The following is an 18,473-nucleotide window of genomic DNA, read 5'->3' as shown; positions in this document are numbered from 1 at the left end:
TTATTAGATATATTGTGAGTTGACAGAATAATCACGCATAAATACAGGATTCTCATATACCACCCTATTAACACCTTGCATTCGTATAGAACATCTGTCACATGTGCATAGTTCTTAAGAAAGAACTCTATGTATCTAGCAGTTTACCATAAAAATGCTTACAAATGCTATAAATCAGAAAATAGGGGAATGATCTGATTTTTTACTACTTTTTTTTTTGCAGGGCATCATCACTAGCAATAAATCTGAACACTACATATACTCTGAAAAAAAATGCCATTTAGCAAATACTCTAGAATAGAGCTTAATTAAAGGTAGTTCAACCCTGAGATTAACAGGTTTCACAACCAGGAAGGAGAAGAGAACAAACTTGATTAAAGGAGCTTTATGGTGATGCTATGCACAGGCAGGCTGATGCTTAAGATGCAAGAGTCCTGAGCAGGGGAAAGAGTACAGCTTATATAGGATGGTTGGTAGGGGTAGGGGTAGGGGTAGGGGTAGACACTTTATGGTGTCTACTCAGCTCTAGAGCTATCTTCAGAGGGTCAGTTATTTTTTTTTGGGGGGGGGGTAGCCTAACAGAGATTCAATTACTTAAATGATCAAAGGTACTTCACTATAGAGCAGCTTCACATATAAAGCAATGCCACAGATTTAATAATACAGAACATCAATTCAGCTATGCCCCCTCTCTGGTTAAGAGAATAGTATTTTTCAATTTGTACATTACCATCCATTACTAGAATGTGAATTCAACCTAATGGGCTTTTTGAATGAAAGAGTAAATATCAGATTATTTCACATTTTAGTATTATTGTATGTTTTCATCCCAGCTTTACATGCCAGGAGTTGCAATGTGGAAAATATTTATTATATACCGTAAGCAAAAAATTTTAAAAACATTTGAATACATAAAATGCCCATGTATCTTTATGGTGTCTACTCAGCTCTAGAGCTATCCTCAGAGACACCGGAGCGGTCCTTTTGGAGCTACAACCATATACTATGGAACTCCAGACCCTTGGCCATAGTCACAGGAACAGAGATGAACATCTGATCCAAGCTTGGCCAGTCTTGCTAATCTGGAATTGAGACATAGAGATAACTGTTATTCTCAGTGGGTGTCTGGTGTTGTCAATGTAAATCCCTGGATGGAACTGGGGAATTGCAGAGCAGAAAGAAGACAGAGGAAGAAGAGAAGTAGTTAAGAAAATGAAGTGGACTTGGCAGAGAAAGATTCACCCGAGTTCTGACAGTTTTTAGTTGTTGGGTCTCGTCCTTCTTGGACCCAGCTGCCCAGCCCTTGGCTTTCACAAGATATCCTGTATCCTTATAATAAAATCTTCCTTTCTGTTTAGAGTTTAAAGTGATGGCTTTGGAAATGGAAAAAGTAGATGCAAATCCAAACCAGAAAAAAACCCTACCTTTAATAGAGTTTCTTTTTTAGAGTAAAGATAGCATTATCTTTAACATATATGATACTTATTGAACATTTATTAAATTTTACCAGTAGGTATACATAAATATTAAAGAAGCATGCCAATGCTAAATATTAAAATCTGTCAAATATGTTAGGTCCCTAACAGATCGAGGTTGATATTCAACGTTCAGTTTAAAACAATATAATTCTCTGGAGACTATCCTTTCTCTTCCTTATAAGACAAGTTTAATTTCATAATGAAAAAATAAACAGATGTAGTCACAACTCAATTAGGTGTTTGATACTGACTACTCCCCAACTTTCAGACTAATATCAAACTTCAGCCTGCAATTAAATATTAAAAAGAACCTCTACAGATTATATACTGATTTCATTTTTAATTAAAATAACATGCTACTACATATGGCATGGCTGCTAAACACACTTCATCATGATCACTAACTTCAAGCTGGCCTGGAAGGCTGCTTCACTATTACACTATATTCCCAAATCTATTTATTTTTCCATTCTCCAATACTATTATTTCCTATACTTCTTCCTTCATCCATATTCCCAGCTTACTTCTTCTACATATATTTTTAATTCTGCAGAAGAAAAGCTAACAGATTAGTTAACAATATAGATGATAAAGATTGCTGCTGTAAATATGAAAGCTGTTTTGTTTTTTATTTTATATTAATGGTAAAAATAGTAAAGGGAAAATATGTTCTAATATCTATAAAAAAACTGATGAGCTAGAATAAAATCATGCCTATAAATTAGATATTTTATGACTAATAAGACTGTAGCTTCACTCTATCTTCATTAGAAGTAATTAATACGATAAATATGTTCTATCTGAAATAATTTAGGTTCTCCCTGACCAAGGTCAAGTAAATAAACTAGACGTTAATACGATGTTTGGAAAATAATTATGATATAATTATTTGACAAAATGAAGCTCGCAAGTAAAAACCAAATTTTGAAGATTTAAAAAACAAAGTTGTTGATTCCTGGCCCATGCACATCCCAGAAAAGAAAATTCAACAAATACTGCTGTAATAACAGATACTCACGTGGAAAAAAACCACACAGCATACCAAAAAAAACAAAAACAAAAACCACAATGATTTTTACAAATACTGTCTATATATATAGATGTATATGTGTGTGTATAAATCATAAAGATATATAGTATAATAACTGGATTTATTTTTTTATTTCTAGAAAGCTCTGTTTAGGACAACTGATTCTTTACTGATTCTTAAGAACCCAGTGTATCACAAGTCCAGAGACTGGCCAGATCTATGAGAGATACTTTGTAAAGCTTGGATTTATATAATAAATAAAAGGACATTGTGCTAGTTTGAAAGGATGTATGGACCCTAGAAAAGCCATGTTTTAATCAAAATCCCATTTCGTAAAATGGCAGAATAACCCCTATTCAATCCTGTATGTTTGAAACTGTAATCAGATCATCTCCCTGGAGATGTGATTTAATCAAGAGTGGTTGTTAAGCTGAATTAGGTGATGACATGTCTCCACCCATTTGGGTGGGTCTTGAGAAGTTTCTGGACTCCTATAAAAGAGGAAACATTTTGGAGAATGAAGGAGCTTCAGAGCAAGCAGAGAATGCTGCAGCACCACAAAGCAGAGAGTCCACGAGTCAGTGACCTTTGGAGATGAAGAAAGAAAATGCCTCCTGGGGAGCTTCATGAAACAGGAAGGCAGGAGAAGCTAGCAGATGATGCTGTGTTCACCATGTACCTTTCCAGATCAGAGAAACTCTGACTGTGTTCGCCATGTGCCCTTCCACTTGAGAGAGAAACCCTGGACTTCATCGGCCTTCTTGAACCAAGGTATCTTTCCCTGGATGCCTTTGATTGGACATTTCTATAGACTTGCTTTAATTGGGACATTTTCTTGGCCTTAGAACTGTAAACTAGCAACTTATTAAATTCCCCTCTTTAAATGTCATTCTTTTTCTGGTATTTTGTATTCCAGCAGCTAGTAAACTAGAACAGACATTAACTTATAAAAATGTGGAGGTATCATTACAAGAAGTCACAGTAACAAAAATATAGCAAATTTTAAGAGGCTACAACCAATAATCTATTACTTATCTATTAATTTATTGAAAACATATATAGATTTTCTATAGTTCCTGAATTTTTTGAGGTAAAGATCATGAAAATAACTACCAGGAGTTCTATAATACAACATTCCAAACTGTTACAAGCACACTATTAGGCAAAATTCCTCAGTGGTGTTACTAAGGAGCTTGTCAGCATGCTCAAAATATTTATAAGCTTCATGCTGTGATGATGATAATATAGGATCACCAAAGGGTATTATAAATGAAAAAAGCTTTATTATTTTGCTAAATAAAAGCATAGTAAGGCAAAACACAGTATTCTACTAAAGTTTAACATTTTTTAATGATCTGGTAGCTGCAAATGTATAAGAGTTTCCCATCTTATATTTTGTTCACTGACAATCGAAAACATAAAACAGAAACATGATTCCATGAAGCTGCAAAATCAAAGGAAAACAATATGCCTGGTGTAACAGTTTTGTCCAACTTCTTGCAGAACTAAAAGGGTAGCAAAGGAACAGGAAATCCCCTGAGGTAACTATTAGTACTACTGGCACACTGTATCTTACGTAGTTTTTTTTAATTTCCTGATATTTTTCCCTGTTTTATATACATTCTTTTCCTCTTATTTCCCTTCCATTTCTCATCTTAGTAGCATCAATTATCTCGTTATATTCAAATAAGGGTATTAGAGTTTATAAAGCATTCCTAAAAATTATTGCAACTTCACAGGAAATCTATGTGATATTATTTTTCAATTTATGGAAGAAAAAGTAGAGGCTCAAAGAGGTTAATGAGCTGGGTAAGTTCATAAAACTTGTAAATAACAAAGGTAGAAGAACTTGAATCCTTGTCTTTTCTTCTTCCGTTTGTGTCCTTGCCCTCATGGCCTTTGAGTAGAGACAGCATATAGATGGGTCCCGTTCCCCAATCCATTCTGCCAGTCGAATACTTGTCTTTTGACTTTAAAGTTACAACTCTTTCTACATTAGCAGAGATGACTGTTTCAGTTTGCTAAAGCTGCCAGAATGCAATATACCAGATTGGATTGGCCTTTAAAGGGATTTTATGTAAGCTAGAAGTTACAATCTAAGACCATGAAAATGTCCTGATTAAGGCACCAACAAAGAGGATACCTTTACTCAAGAAAGGCTGCTGGCACCCAGGGTTTCTCTGTCACATGGGGAGGCACACTGCAATGTTTGCTGTCTTATATTCCCAGCAACTGATTTCAAATGGCTCTCTCAGCTCCTATCGGTCTTTCTGACCTCCGCTGGGGCTCTTTCTTTCTGCATCTCCAAACGTCTGTGTCTTGGTTTCATTTCTCTTCTCTCTGAATCTACTCTGAGTTCTCCCTGTGTTTTCTGCCTTTTATTCTCTTTATCGAGGACTCCAGTAAAAGGATAAAGGTCTACCTTGAATGGGTGGGGATCACATCTCCATGGAAACAATAATCAAAAAGTCCTACTCACCCTGGTGTGAATAATCAAAAGGTCCTACCCACCCTGGTGTGATTAAGTCCTGCACAACTGTTCTCTAAAACAGTAGTTATCTATCTCCGTTCATCTTCTCTCCCACCTAAGTGTGTGCCTTCACCCCATGGAAGATTTGATGGACAAGGACATGAGCCCCAGAACTATCTCTTCAGTTGTTTATAAAGACTGACAAAAATGATCACTTTAAGGTGGATAATGATGAAAATTAACACGTTATCTTTATGAACATTCAGTTTAGGGGCTGGTGCAAAGGATGAACTGCACATTGTTGAAGCAGAGGCAATGAATTTTGAAGGCAGTCCAATTAAAGTAACACTGTCAACTTTGAAAATGTCCATACAGCCAACGGTTTCCCTTGGAGGCTTTGAAATAACACCACCTGTGGTCTTACAGTTGAAGTGTGGTTGAGGACCTGTGCATATTAGTGGACAGCACCTGGGAGCTGTGGAGGAAGATGCAAAGTCAGATGATGAACAGGAGGATAATGTGAAACTCTTAAGTATATCTGGGAAGCAATCTGCCCCTAGAAGTAGTAGCAAGGTTCCACAGAAAAATGTAAAACTTGTTGCTGATGAAGATGAGGAGGAGGAGGATGAAGATGAAGATAATGATTTTGGTGATGAAGAAATGGAAAAAAAAGGCCCAGTGAAGAAATCTATATGAGATACTCCAGTGAAAAATGCACAGAAATCAAACCAGAAAAGAAAAGACTCAAAACCATCAAAACCAAGTCCAAAAGATCAAGAATCCTTCAGAAAAAAAGAAAAACTCCTAAAACACTGAAAAGACCTAGTTCTGTGTAAAAGACATTAAAGTAAAAATGCAAGCAAGTATAGAAAAAGGTAGTTGTCTTCCCAAAGTGGAAGCCAAATTCATCAATTATGTGAAGAACTGCTTCCAGATAACTGGCCAGGAGGCTATTCAAGATCCCTGGGAGTGGCGTAAATCTCTTTAAGAAAATAAACAGTTCGTTAAAGTTTTCTGTCTTACATCATTTCTGTTAACAGTTGATATCTGGCTGTCCTTTTTATAATACAGAGTGAAAACCTTCCCTACTATGTCTGATAAATGTTGTCCAGGTTCCTTTGCCAAGAATGTGTTGTCCAAAATATCTGTTTAGTTTTAAAGATGGAACCTCCCTCTTTGCTTGGCTTTAAACATGTATGGATTGTTATGATAAGACATAGTAGCAGCAGTGGTTAGACAAATGAGACATGAAAATGTCAGACAATGAAATGGTGGGGAGACAAAAAAATACACATGTAAAATGAACTCAGTATTTTAATAAAGTGAAAAATAGGTCCCACTCAACAATAGGTCTGCCCCAGAAGATTGGATTAAAAGAACATGGCTTTCATGTACTACGAAGATGACTGTATAATGATATAGCTTTCACAATGTGACTGTGTGATTGTGAAAACCTTGTGTCTGATGCTCCTTTTATCTCCCTTATCAACAGACAAGTAAAACATATGGAATAAAAATAAATCATAGGGGGAACAAATGTTAAAATAAATTTAGATTGAAATGCTAGTGATCAATGAAAGGGAGGGGTAAGGCGTATGGTATGTATGAATTTTTTTCTGTTGTCTTTTTATTTCCTTTTCTGAATTGGTGCAAATGTTCTAAGAAATGATCATGATGATGAATATGCAACTATGTGATGATGTTGTGAATTACTGATTATATATGTAGAACGGAATGATCATAAGTTAAGAATGTTTGTGTTTGTTGTTATATTTTTTAAAAAAATTAAAAATTAATAAAAAAAATAACATGGATTTTTTGGGGTTCATAATAGTCTCAAACCAGCACAATGACCTCAAGATTATTTAGTATTGAAAACCAAAGATTGTTGATGAAAGCAAGCTCTTGCTTTGATTTTTAAATCAGGTGCTAATATAATTATAAACTAAAAAATGTTAATTTTAATTAAAATATTTCCTCTCAATACAATTCTGTTTACTCTACTTTTCAAAGTAATACTCTTGTGTTTGCTCAGTTAATCTATCCCTTCCAAACAAACTTTATAAACTGAGCATTTAATTATCTAGATTTCTAATCCAACATCATCCTCAGCAACCTGTTAATCATATTATCATTTACAGTGTCACCTCATTGCACATTAAACAATAATCTATGGCAAAGTTAATTCAGATTTAGTTATCTTAATTTCTCCTTTCTTTTATCTCATAAATAGCATTCTTGAAAAGGACCACTTGGAGGGAAAAAAAAGGACATTACAATGGAACTCTCTCTTAAAAAAGCGCCTTTGCCAGAATGTGTCTAAGAGTATATGAAGTAAATGAAGACTAAAAGGGCAATTATAATGAGCTGCGAAATAATTTAGACAAGAGGTAATCTGAATCACAGACAATATGTTTGAGACTGAAAGACCTTTAAACACACACAAACACAAAAGTTAACAGAGCTTAGCTTACTTTTTTTCATATAATTTAATTACAGGAAAAATCCCAATATCCAAAGAACCCACCGATTTCCTTAACTGAAGATATAACCATAATTCCCTGCAAAGAAAACCTGGAATACACGTCAATGAATAGAAGGAAGACAAAGAACTGAGGAAAGGAACTAACTCAAACTGGAGCCCTCTTATTCTCAAAATGTGGTTTAAGGGCTCTCTTCATCAGAATAATTTATGGCTTTTATTTAGCAAGCACATCATTCAACTCCACCACAGATCTACACAATCAGAAGATCTGGGAGTTGAGCCCAGAAATTTGCATTTTAACAAGTTTATAGGTTATTCTTTTTTTTTTTTTTTTTTTTTTTTTAAAGGAAAGACAGAGAGAAGGAAGGAAGGATAGAAGGAAGGAAGGAAGGAAGAAAGGGAAACATTTTTAAACATTTTCTTGTTTTTTATTGTATTCTGTTTCTCCGTTTTTGTTACATGGGCTGGGGCCGGGAATCGAACCGAGGTCCTCCGGCATAGCAGGCAAGCACTTTGCCCGCTGAGCCACCGCGGCCCGCCCATAGGTTATTCTTAAACCCATTCAAGTTTGAAACATATTCTCTCTATTCACCTTAGTCAGTGGTTAGGTAGTCAAGCTACTTATTAATTAATTAATTAATTAATTAATTAATTAGTCTGCTCTGGCACAGGCTGTAAGTAGAAAATTCTGCTTTAAGTGAAATGCTCACTAACATAAAGAAAGAGAACTGCTGTACCCTAACTATGAAATTTAAATGTTTTTCCAAACACTGCAATTTCAGACCTGTAAGTAGGGGATGAAAGAAGGATAGAAGGTAGGGAGGAAGCCATATAGAAATATATTTTTCTTGATTTCTTACTCAAAATAGGAAAAGAAATTGCATAATAAACTAGGAAAAAATGAATATCTATAAATTAATATAGCATTAAGTACGAACATATATACTTGCAATGAACTATAACACATTGGTCATTTATGTGTGTATACCTTTTTAAGAAATTAGTTATAAGGAAAAGTATTAAGTTTTGTCTAACAAATTTAAAAAGGATTAGTGAGAAGAACACATGTATTCTGTGTTTTTATAAGCTGTCTTGATTTTACATAAAAGAAATTAAAAAGCCACCTGCCCTCATGAATTAAGACTAAAAGATTTTTAAGAAAAGATTACCATTTGGTGCAGTGGGAGGTGACCAAATGCCGTAATATTTTGGTAAATGTTGCCGTAGCTCTAGAAGAACGCTGTCACTACAATCAGCAGCATATACCTGAAACAAAGGTAAATATAACACTTGCAAGTTAGTTTCTTAAAATGATGGCATCATACAATGCTTACATGTTAAGTTTCTTATCATGCTTTATAAATGACTTTTTTATCTTACATAATAATGCTTTTAATATAATTTTTTAAAAAACCAAATGTTTAACTTAAATGCTAGTTCTCAAAAATAAATAATACAAGACATAAAAACAACTATTACAACAAAAAAAAACTTCCATGAAATGAAAAGAATGACACCGAGAAAACAACGCTCGACACCCACAAATGTGTAAGTAGACCTCGCATAGGTCATACTATCAATGTTTGCTTTATAAATGACTTTGAAATGCCCTGCACATTTCTCAAATAAAACACAGTATAGTTGAGTCATAATTTATGAGGGTATGAACTTCAGTTGGAAGTAAATTAGGAATAAACAGAAAAGAGCACTGGGAGTCTCCAATGAAAAACTATGTACTGTTTAGCGCACACCCTTCTGGTTTATCTATTTCTAACCTTTTAATGTCCTTGAATTATTTTACAACTCTGTCAGTTGTAGATAACTCACAGCAACACAAAATAATTCTTGTCCATAGACAAGAAAATATATTATGGCAAGTGAATATTCAACTGACTTCTGTCCACACTTCATGGGAAAAGGGAGGAATTCAGTATCCATGTGTTAGTTCATTCCAACCACCCTTTATTCCATATACCATATACATTTGAACTTCTTTGACTTCTCTGTTGAAACAGTTTTAAGATCTGCCCAGTCCCCTCAATAAATAAGTTAAGTAAAATCTTTAACAAGTATATATTTTATATCCGAATGGAAGGCATGATTTTATCTTTAAAAAGTGTACCAATTCAGTGAGTGGAAAAGTATTTGCAAAGTCCCCTTCGGGGAATGGTGAGAGTGGGGAGAAATTCAACTTCCCATGTTGAATTCTTGATATTCTCACAAGCAGTGTGGACAACCAAAGCTATAGGCTGAGCCCCCAGTCTTGGGGTTTGTTCACATGAAGCTTAACCCCACAAAGGATAGGTCAAGTTTACTTAAAATTTAGGCGTAAGAGTCACCCCCAAGAGAGCCTCTTTTGTTGCTCAGATGTGGCCCCTCTCTCCAGTCAACACAATAAGCAGACTCACCACCCTCCCCCTGTCTATGTGGGACATGACTCCCAGGGGTATGGACCTTCCTGGCAATGTGGGACAGAAATCCTGGAATGAGCTGAGACTCAGCATCAAGGGACTGAGAAAACCTTCTTGACCAAAAGGGGGAAGAGTGAAATGAGACAAAGTGTCAATGGCTGAGAGATTCCAAACAGAGTCGAAAGGTTATCCTGGAGGTTATTCTTACGTATTAAGTAGATATCACCTTGTTATTCAAGATGTAATGGAGAGGCTGGAGGGAACTGCCTGAAAATGTAGAGCTGTGTTCCAATAGCCATGTTTCTTGATGATGACTGAATAATGATATAGCTTTCACAATGTGACTGTGTATTGTGAAAACCTTGTGTCTGATGCTCCTTTTATCTACCTTGTCAACAGACGAGTAGAACATATGGAATAAAAATAAAGAATAGGGGGAACAAATGTTAACACAAATTTAGTTTGAAATGCTAGTGATCAATGAAAGCGAGGGGTAAGGGGTATGGTATGTATAATTTTTTTTTCTGTTTTCGTTTTCTTTTTCTGTTGTCTTTTTATTTCTTTTTCTGAATTGATGCAAATGTTCTAAGAAATGATGAATATGCAACTATGTGATGATATTGAGAATTACTCATTATATATGTAGAAAGGAATGATCATACGTTAATGTTTTTGTTTGTTGTTAATTTTTTTATTAATAAATAAATTTAAAAATTTTCTTTAAAAAGTGTATCATTTAACACAGTCTCAGCCTACTGTTCATTTAATATTTTGGTTTATAAATAACAATAATTATAGAAGATATTAGAAATTTCTCGATATCCTGAAGCCAGATTCTAAGTATTTTTCCTCAGGAGAGAAGAAAATATTTTTGTGTTAAGGAAGGTAGAAGGGCTAGAGGCACATATGAAACCAGAAGGAAAGATAAGATGATAAAGACTGAGATGGTATAATTTAGGAATGCCTGGAGTGTTCAATGATGTTGATTAAATGTACAAATTAAAAACGTTTTTGCATGAGGAAAAAAAAGATATTTCACTGTGACTTCTTCTTTGATCCATTTCTGGTTTAAGAGTGTTTCATTTAATAGCCATATTTGTGAGTTTTCCTTCTGTCACTGATCTCTAGCTTCATTCCTTTGTGATTGGAGAGGATACTTTGTATAATTTCAATTTTTAAAAATTTGTTTAGACTTGTTTGGTGACCTAGCACGTGGTCTATCCTGGAGGGTGATCCACATGCATTTGAGAATGTGTATTCTATTGCCTGTTGGAGTGTTCCGTATATATCTTTTAGGTCAAGTGTGTTAATACTTGTGTTCAAATCCCTACGTCCTTGTCGATCTTCTGTCTAGATATTCTGTTTTACCCATTATTAAAAGGGGTGTATTGAAGTGTCAAAATAAACCACAACAATTTGTAAGACATTTTATCCAATGAACTCTGCAAATATGGTTTACTTAATTATTAAAGATCATTAATGTTAAGTGCTATTAAGTGTTTTCAAAAGCTTAGTGTTAGAATTCTTACTATATAATATCAAACCATATTCATGTCAACTAGTTACATAAATATAATTCCAAATAACTCAATTGTGGTGAACACTCAACAAATAATCCATGTCCTACATTTTTTTCCCAGCTTCCCGTCGACCCTCCTTAAGATCATGTCTTCTCCATAAAGTTACCTTCCCTGGGTTCCAGCAGTCACTTCCTCTCCCTGCCCCTTAAGGAACAGGGTTGAACAGATTTATCTCTTGCAGATAAAGTCCCTTTATATTAAACTGAGTATACCATTTGTTTCTTACTAGGGCCTTAACTCACACAGAAGGCAATTTCCTTAATCTGTAAGTATGTACCCCAAATTTTAAAAGTTATGCTTTAATGGAAAATGTTAGAATCATTTCTCCTAATGAGGAAGATGCCCCTATTACATCTATTCAGTCCTGAAGAAGTCTTAGAAAGAAGTATACAGATTTGAAGGGGTCACACAAAAATACCAATCACAAAATATATAATTAATTGTCTATATAGAAAACCTCAAAGAACTTCAGTTAAATAAGAATTAATAAGAGTTCACCAAGATAGCTAGATGTAAAAGACTATGCAAAATCTATTTCATTCATATCTATTAGCAATAGTTGGAAAGCTATTTAAAATTCTATTTACAATGGAAACTAAAAATAAAATACCTAGAGTAAAGCCCACAAATTATGGACAAGACTTGAATAAATAAAATACGTTCCTCAAAAAAGAAGCAATATGCAACAATTAAAAGCACAGACTCTGGAGCCAGACTGCCTAAGTTAAAATCTTAGGGCCATCTTATTTACTATTTGAATGATCTTAGGCAAGTTATTAAAACTTATTATGTCTCAGTCTACACACTTACAAAATAAAATGAGGATAATAACATTACCTAACTCACAGATTATTGTCAGGATTCAATTAGAGAATATAGCTATAGAATGTACAATAGTATTTGGCAGACAGTATTAAGTGTTAAATAAAATAGAGATAATGAAGATATAGAGATAAATGTTCATAGAGAGGAAGATTCAATATAGGAAAAAGATCAACTCTTCAAATTAATCAAATTATAAATGGTATAAATAATGTCATAAAATACTTTTAATATACAAAGAGTCAATATATTTCAATAAAAAAAGAAAACCCAAGAGAAAAATTAGTGGGTATACACAGGAAATTCATAAAATATAAATAAGAACAAAAAAAATACTCTAGCTGTCAATAGCAATCAAGCAAACAAATGAGATGCTATTCTTTGTCTAAAAGATGTGGTGAAATATCAACTGCACTCCACTGTGATGATGTAAAGCTGTATGTAACCCAGAAAAATGGTCTTACATCTAATCCATTCCTGTGGTGTAAATCCACTGTAAGCAGGTCATTTTTATGATGTTAGTTTAATTAAGGTGTGTTCCACCTCAACCAGGATGTCTTAATTCTTTTACTGTATCCCTTAATCAGAAAATGAAATTCAGACAGAGAGAGAGAAAAAGCCATAAGAAGCAAGAAGCTGAAACAGAACCCAGAAGAAAAGTAAAATACCAGAAGAGATAGCCATGTGTCTTGTCAGGGGACAGAGGAACCAAGGATCACTGGCAGCCAGCCCTAGAGTGCCATAACCTTCACGGAGAAAAAATCACCTTGATGATGCCTTGTTTGGACATTTTCCCAGCCTCAAAACCATGAGTGAATAAATTCCCATTGTTTACGTCAAACCACTTCATGGTATTTGCTTGAGCAGCCTAGGAAACTAAAACAACCATATACTCTTACAGCCTGCTGATTAAAAAGCAAAGGGTAATAAACATTTTGTGCCAACATTTAAAATGTGAATGCTCTTTAATCCATCAATTAAATGCTTTAAATCTATCCAATAAAAATCTTCACGTGTACACAAAATTACCTATTGAATATTACTGTAACATTGTTTGTAATAGCAAAAATTCTGTAATCAAATTAATATTCATTTATATAACCAATCTACCCATTGAAATACTATATAGCTGCTAAAATAAATGAAACACAACTAAGTTCAATATATTACCAGTAGTTGGAAAACTATTTTTAAAATATTGCTTACAATGGAAACCAAAAATGAAATACCTAGAATAAAAATGCTCATTTTTCTTTTCTGATAGGAATTTTAATAACTGACTACTACCTTCAATTCAAAATTATGTAAGATTGATAATCCATAAATCTTAGTTTGCCAGAGCTGCTATGACAAATAGCACATAATGAATTGGTTTTAGTAACAAGTATTGTCTCATAATTTTGGAAACTGGACACTAGCAAGGCTATGCTTCCTTTAGAGTCAGTACCATTCTGGTAATGTGAATCCTTCATCTCATAGCAATGTTCCTGGGCTCCTTCTGTGGCTTTCTCCAACTTCTAGCTTCTTCCCATGTCTTGTTTTTGTGTCCAAATTTCCTCTCTTTTTAAGGCCTCCAGAAATATGGATTAAGACCTACCCTGATTCAATCTGGCTATATATTAACTAATCACATTCAAAAGGTTCTATTTATAAATAGGAACACAGATTAGGATTAAAAACATATCTTTTTGGGGGGATATGATTTGATCTTATCTATCATACCATATTACTATACATTTTTCCCCCTAAAAGATAATATCACAACTCTTTAAAAGAAAATTAAAACGTGCCCAAAAACAGTTCACTGCTTGTCTACAAATGGTCTCTCGGTTAAATGTTTTCAAACTGTGGATTACAATCCATTAACTGAAATCAGTTTAGTGATTCAGAATAAGGAGGTTTTAAAAAAAGAAATGGAGTAGAAAATACTAGAATGCATCACAATCAGTAAAGATATGCATTGTCTTTCATGAAGCTTTTGTTTCAGTTATACATTCACAGTTTACTAAGACATGTAAAATGTATTTCTTACTGTTGAATCACCACCAGAAAGCTTGCTGAAAAACACTGAATACAACAAAACAAATCTTACCTCACTTACCATATTATAGAAGTCCAGCTCTCTTGGGCCCCGTGGAGGTGGTTGTAACTGTTTCAAAACTGTGCCATCTGGATGTTGCAGTATGCCTATAGCACAAAAATCAGAAATTTTTAGTGGCTTAATAATGGCATATCTTGAGGGAGAGGAATACTAAGATGGCGGCTTAGTGAGGTGTAGAATTTAATTTGTCCTGCACAGCAGCTACCAAATAGCCAGGAACAGTACAGAATAACTGCTGGGCCACATCAGTGACCTGACACACAGTGTACACCAGTCTGGACAAGCTGGGCCAGCTGTGATACCACCCAGAACCACAAGTCCCCCAAGACAGAGGCTCACGCTACTCCCCCACAGGTTGTTTTCCAGAATGGAAAGCAAAGAGACCTTACTAACAGCAACGGGCTGAGCTCAACCAAGCTCCAATTGTGGAATTAACAAATTCTGACTACTAAAGAGATCCCCAACTCAGCTAAACCTCAAGTAAAAGCTGAGGTTGCTAGGTTTCGCCCAGGCATAGAGTGGGGCAGGTCTGATGGAAAAAGAAAAACAAACAAACAAAAAAACCCAGAGGTTTCTTCAGGTTGGACAGCATAAAATACTTGAAAGGGTCTGGGCCCTGAAGGAAAGTAGGGGGCACATAGGACCTGGAGATACATAGAACAACTTATCAACTTAAGCTCTTGACTGGCAAACCCGAGGAATGGGGGTCATGCTCTGAAAAGTTTTTTTTTTTTTTTCTTTTTTTGTGGCTGTGTTTCTATGGCTTGACTGCTCTTTGGATACAACTGCAAGACTTCTCAGGCTCCAACTGCCCCAGGCCAGGGAGGAATTAACCTTGTCTGAGAGACAAAGAGTCTGGTCAGATGAAAGGAAGTAATTCTCTGGAGGCTATGCCTTCCCCAGGAGAGGGGTGGGGCCAAACTTAGGTGGAATAACTCCCTCAAAGAATTCAGACCCCAGGCTCTGGAAAACTGAAGGTATTAAAGCCAGACACAACCTCTCCTCAATCTAAATAACGCCCCCAGCAGGGAGGGTTTGCTGAAGTTAAAGGTACCACAAAACACAGAGTCTAGATGCTTTATAGGAAAGCCTTTCAACTTGCTGGGTCTCACCCTCAGGGAAAACTCATGCAGGTGACTCCTTCCTCCTGAGAGGAGGCCAGTCTGGACTGAAAAAAATCTGACTGGGGTCTATAATACCTAAGTAAACCCTCCTAAGGCAAAAAAAAAAAAAAAAAGGCACCATACAGGCAGAGCAAGAAACAAAATGAAAACAAGAACTGAAAAATTCTGATCTGGTAAACAAAACTTGTGCTGGAGGTCTAGAATAAGCTGAACTCAACATCAAAGAACAGACAGACAACACACTCATCCAGCAAGAAACTCCTAGGTAAAAAAGGGAAAACAATCTCCAGAATAAACTAATCAAGGAAATTAAGTGTCTAAATGCCAGCAAAAAATAATGAATTGTACCAGGAAAATTGAAGTTATGGCCCAGTCAAAGAAACAAACCAACAATTCAAATGAGATACAAGAGTTGAAACAATTAATTCAGTATGTTCAAACAGACATGGAAAATCTCATAAAAAATCAAATCAATGAATTGAGGGAGAGGATATAAAGAAGGCAGGGATTGAACAAAAAGAAGAAAGTGAAAGTCTGAAAAAACCAATCACAGTACTTATGGGAATGAAAGGCACAATAGAAGAGATAAAAAAAAAACCAATGGAAACCTACAATGTTAGGCTTTAAGAGGCAGAAAATAGGATTACTGAACTAGAGGACAGGACATCTGAAATCTGACAAGCAAAATAAAACATAGGGAAAAGAATGGAAAAATATGAGCAGACACTCAGGGAACTGAATGACAACAGGCAGTGAAGAAATCTACGTGTTGTGGGTATACCAGTAGGAGAAGAGAAGGGAAAAGGAGGAGAAAAATTAATGGAGGAAATTATCACTGAAAACTTCCCAACTCTTATGAAAGACTTAAAATTACAGATCCAAAAAGTGCAGCATACCCCAAACAGAATAGATCGAAATAGACGTACTCCAAGACACTTAATAATCAGAATGTCAGATGTCAAAGAGAAAGAGAATTTTGAAAGCAGCAAGAGAAAGGCAATCCATTACATACAAGGGAAGAAGCCCAATAAGACTGTAGATTTCTCAGCAGAAACCATAGAGTCGAGAAGACAGTGCTATGATATATTTAAGATACTAAAAGAAAAACTGCCAGACAAGAATTCTATATCCAGAAAAATTGTCCTTCAAAAATGAGGGAGGGCGGGCCGCGGTGGCTCAGCGGGCAAAGTGCTTGCCTGCTATGCCGGAGGACCTCGGTTCGATCCCCGGCCCCAGCCCATGTAACAAAATACGGAGAAACAGAATACAATAAAACAAGAAAATGTTTCCCTTTCTTCCTTCCTTCCTTCCTTCTATCCTTCCTTCCTTCTCTCTGTCTTTCCTTTAAAAAAAAAAAAAAAAAAAAAAAAATGAGGGAGAAATTAAAACATTTTCAGTCAAAAATATCACTGAGAGTATTTGTGACAAAGAGACAGGCTGCAAGAAATACTAAAGGGAGGACTAGAGACAGATAGGAAAAAACATGAGAGAGAGGTGTGGAGAAAAGTGGAGAAATGAAGACGACTAGTAAAGGTAAAAAGAAGAAAAATTGGTATGACATGTAAAATCCAAAAGACAAAATGGCAAAAGAAAGCAATGCCCTCACAATAATAACACTAAATGTTAAAGGATTAAATCCCCCAATCAAAAGACATAGACTGGGGCGGGCCACGGTGGCTCAGCAGGCAAGAATGCTTGCCTGCCATGCCAGAGGACCTGGGTTCGATTCCCAGTGCCTGCCCATGTAAAAAAAAAAAAAAGACACAGACTGACAGAATGGATTAAAAGCAGGACCCATCTATACACTGTTTACAGGAGATGCATTTTTAGACCCAAGGATAACATAGGTTGAAAGTGAAAGGTTGGGAAAGATATTTCATGCAACCAACAATCAGAAAAGCGCAGAAGTAGCTATACTAATATTCAACACATTAGACTTCAAATGTAAAATAATTAAAAGAGACAAAGACGGACACTATGTATTAATAAAAGGAACAACTCAACAAGAAGATAAAAGAATCATAAATAATTATGCACCAAGCCAAATTGCTGCAAAATACATGAGGAAAACACTGAAAAGAGAAATAGACACATCTATCATAATAGTTGGAGACTTCAATTCCCCACTCTCATCAATGGACAGAAAATCTAGACAGAGGATCAATAAAGAAACAGAGAATTTGAATAATACAATAAATGAACTAGACTTAACAGACATTTATAGAACATTACTCCCCACAACAGCAGGGTACACCTTTTTCTCATTCTCAAGAACAGACCTTATGTTGGATCACATAGCAAGTCTCAAAAAAGATTGAAATCATGCAAAATCACTTTCTCAGATCATCAAGGAATGAAATTGGAAATCAATAATAGGCAGAGGGCTAGAAACTTCACAAATATATGGAGGTTCAACAACAAACTCTTAAACAACCAGTTGGTCAAGGAGGAAATTAAAAGATAAGTCATTAAATATCTCAAAGGCAAATGAAAATGAAAACACAATATATCAAAACTTATGGGATGCAGCAAAGGCAGTGCTAACAGGGAAATTTATTGCCCTAAATGCCTATATCAAAAAAGAAGAAAAAGCAAAAATGGAGGAATTAACTGTCCACTTGGAAGAACTAGAGAAAGAATAGCAAACTAACCCCAAAGTAAGCAAAATGAAAGAAATAACGAAGATTAGAGTGGAAATAAATGAAATTAAGAACATGAAACAATCAAGAAAATCAACAAAGCCAGAAGCTGGTTCTATGAGAAAATCAGTAAGATTGATGGACCCTTAACAAGGTTGACAAAAAGAAGAGAGAGGATGCAAATAAATAAAATCAGAAATGGAAGGGGAGACATAACCACTGACCCCACAGAAATAAATGAGTTAAGAAGAGGATACTATGAACTAACTGTTTGCTAATAAATTAGACAATGTAGATAAAATGGACAACTTCCTAGAAAGGCATGAACAACCA

At 35.2% G+C, this 18,473-nt stretch overlaps 1 protein-coding gene and 1 pseudogene across 2 annotated transcripts in view; one reads left to right on the top strand and one right to left on the bottom strand.

Annotated features, from left to right (window-relative positions):
• The window catches only part of IPMK (inositol polyphosphate multikinase), a 68,324-nt gene that overhangs the window by 18,485 nt on the left and 31,366 nt on the right, over positions 1 to 18,473 (bottom strand). Inside the window, exons 2-3 of one of the 2 annotated variants that reach the window (XM_077125284.1) lie at positions 14,369 to 14,463; positions 8,633 to 8,729 (exon numbers count right to left, since the gene is read on the bottom strand). In XM_077125284.1, the coding sequence (XP_076981399.1) occupies positions 8,633 to 8,729; positions 14,369 to 14,463 (192 nt within the window). The remainder of the gene's footprint in view (positions 1 to 8,632; positions 8,730 to 14,368; positions 14,464 to 18,473) is intronic. The other variant, XM_077125285.1, reaches the window with a different exon arrangement.
• Positions 5,277 to 5,966, top strand: LOC143653897 (nucleophosmin pseudogene; annotated as a pseudogene).

This window comes from Tamandua tetradactyla, chromosome 13 (genome assembly GCF_023851605.1).
Source record: "Tamandua tetradactyla isolate mTamTet1 chromosome 13, mTamTet1.pri, whole genome shotgun sequence".
Taxonomy (NCBI): Eukaryota; Metazoa; Chordata; class Mammalia; order Pilosa; family Myrmecophagidae; genus Tamandua; species Tamandua tetradactyla.
The sequence above is the reverse complement of the archived record's forward strand: the minus strand, read 5'-3'. Positions and strand labels throughout refer to the sequence as shown.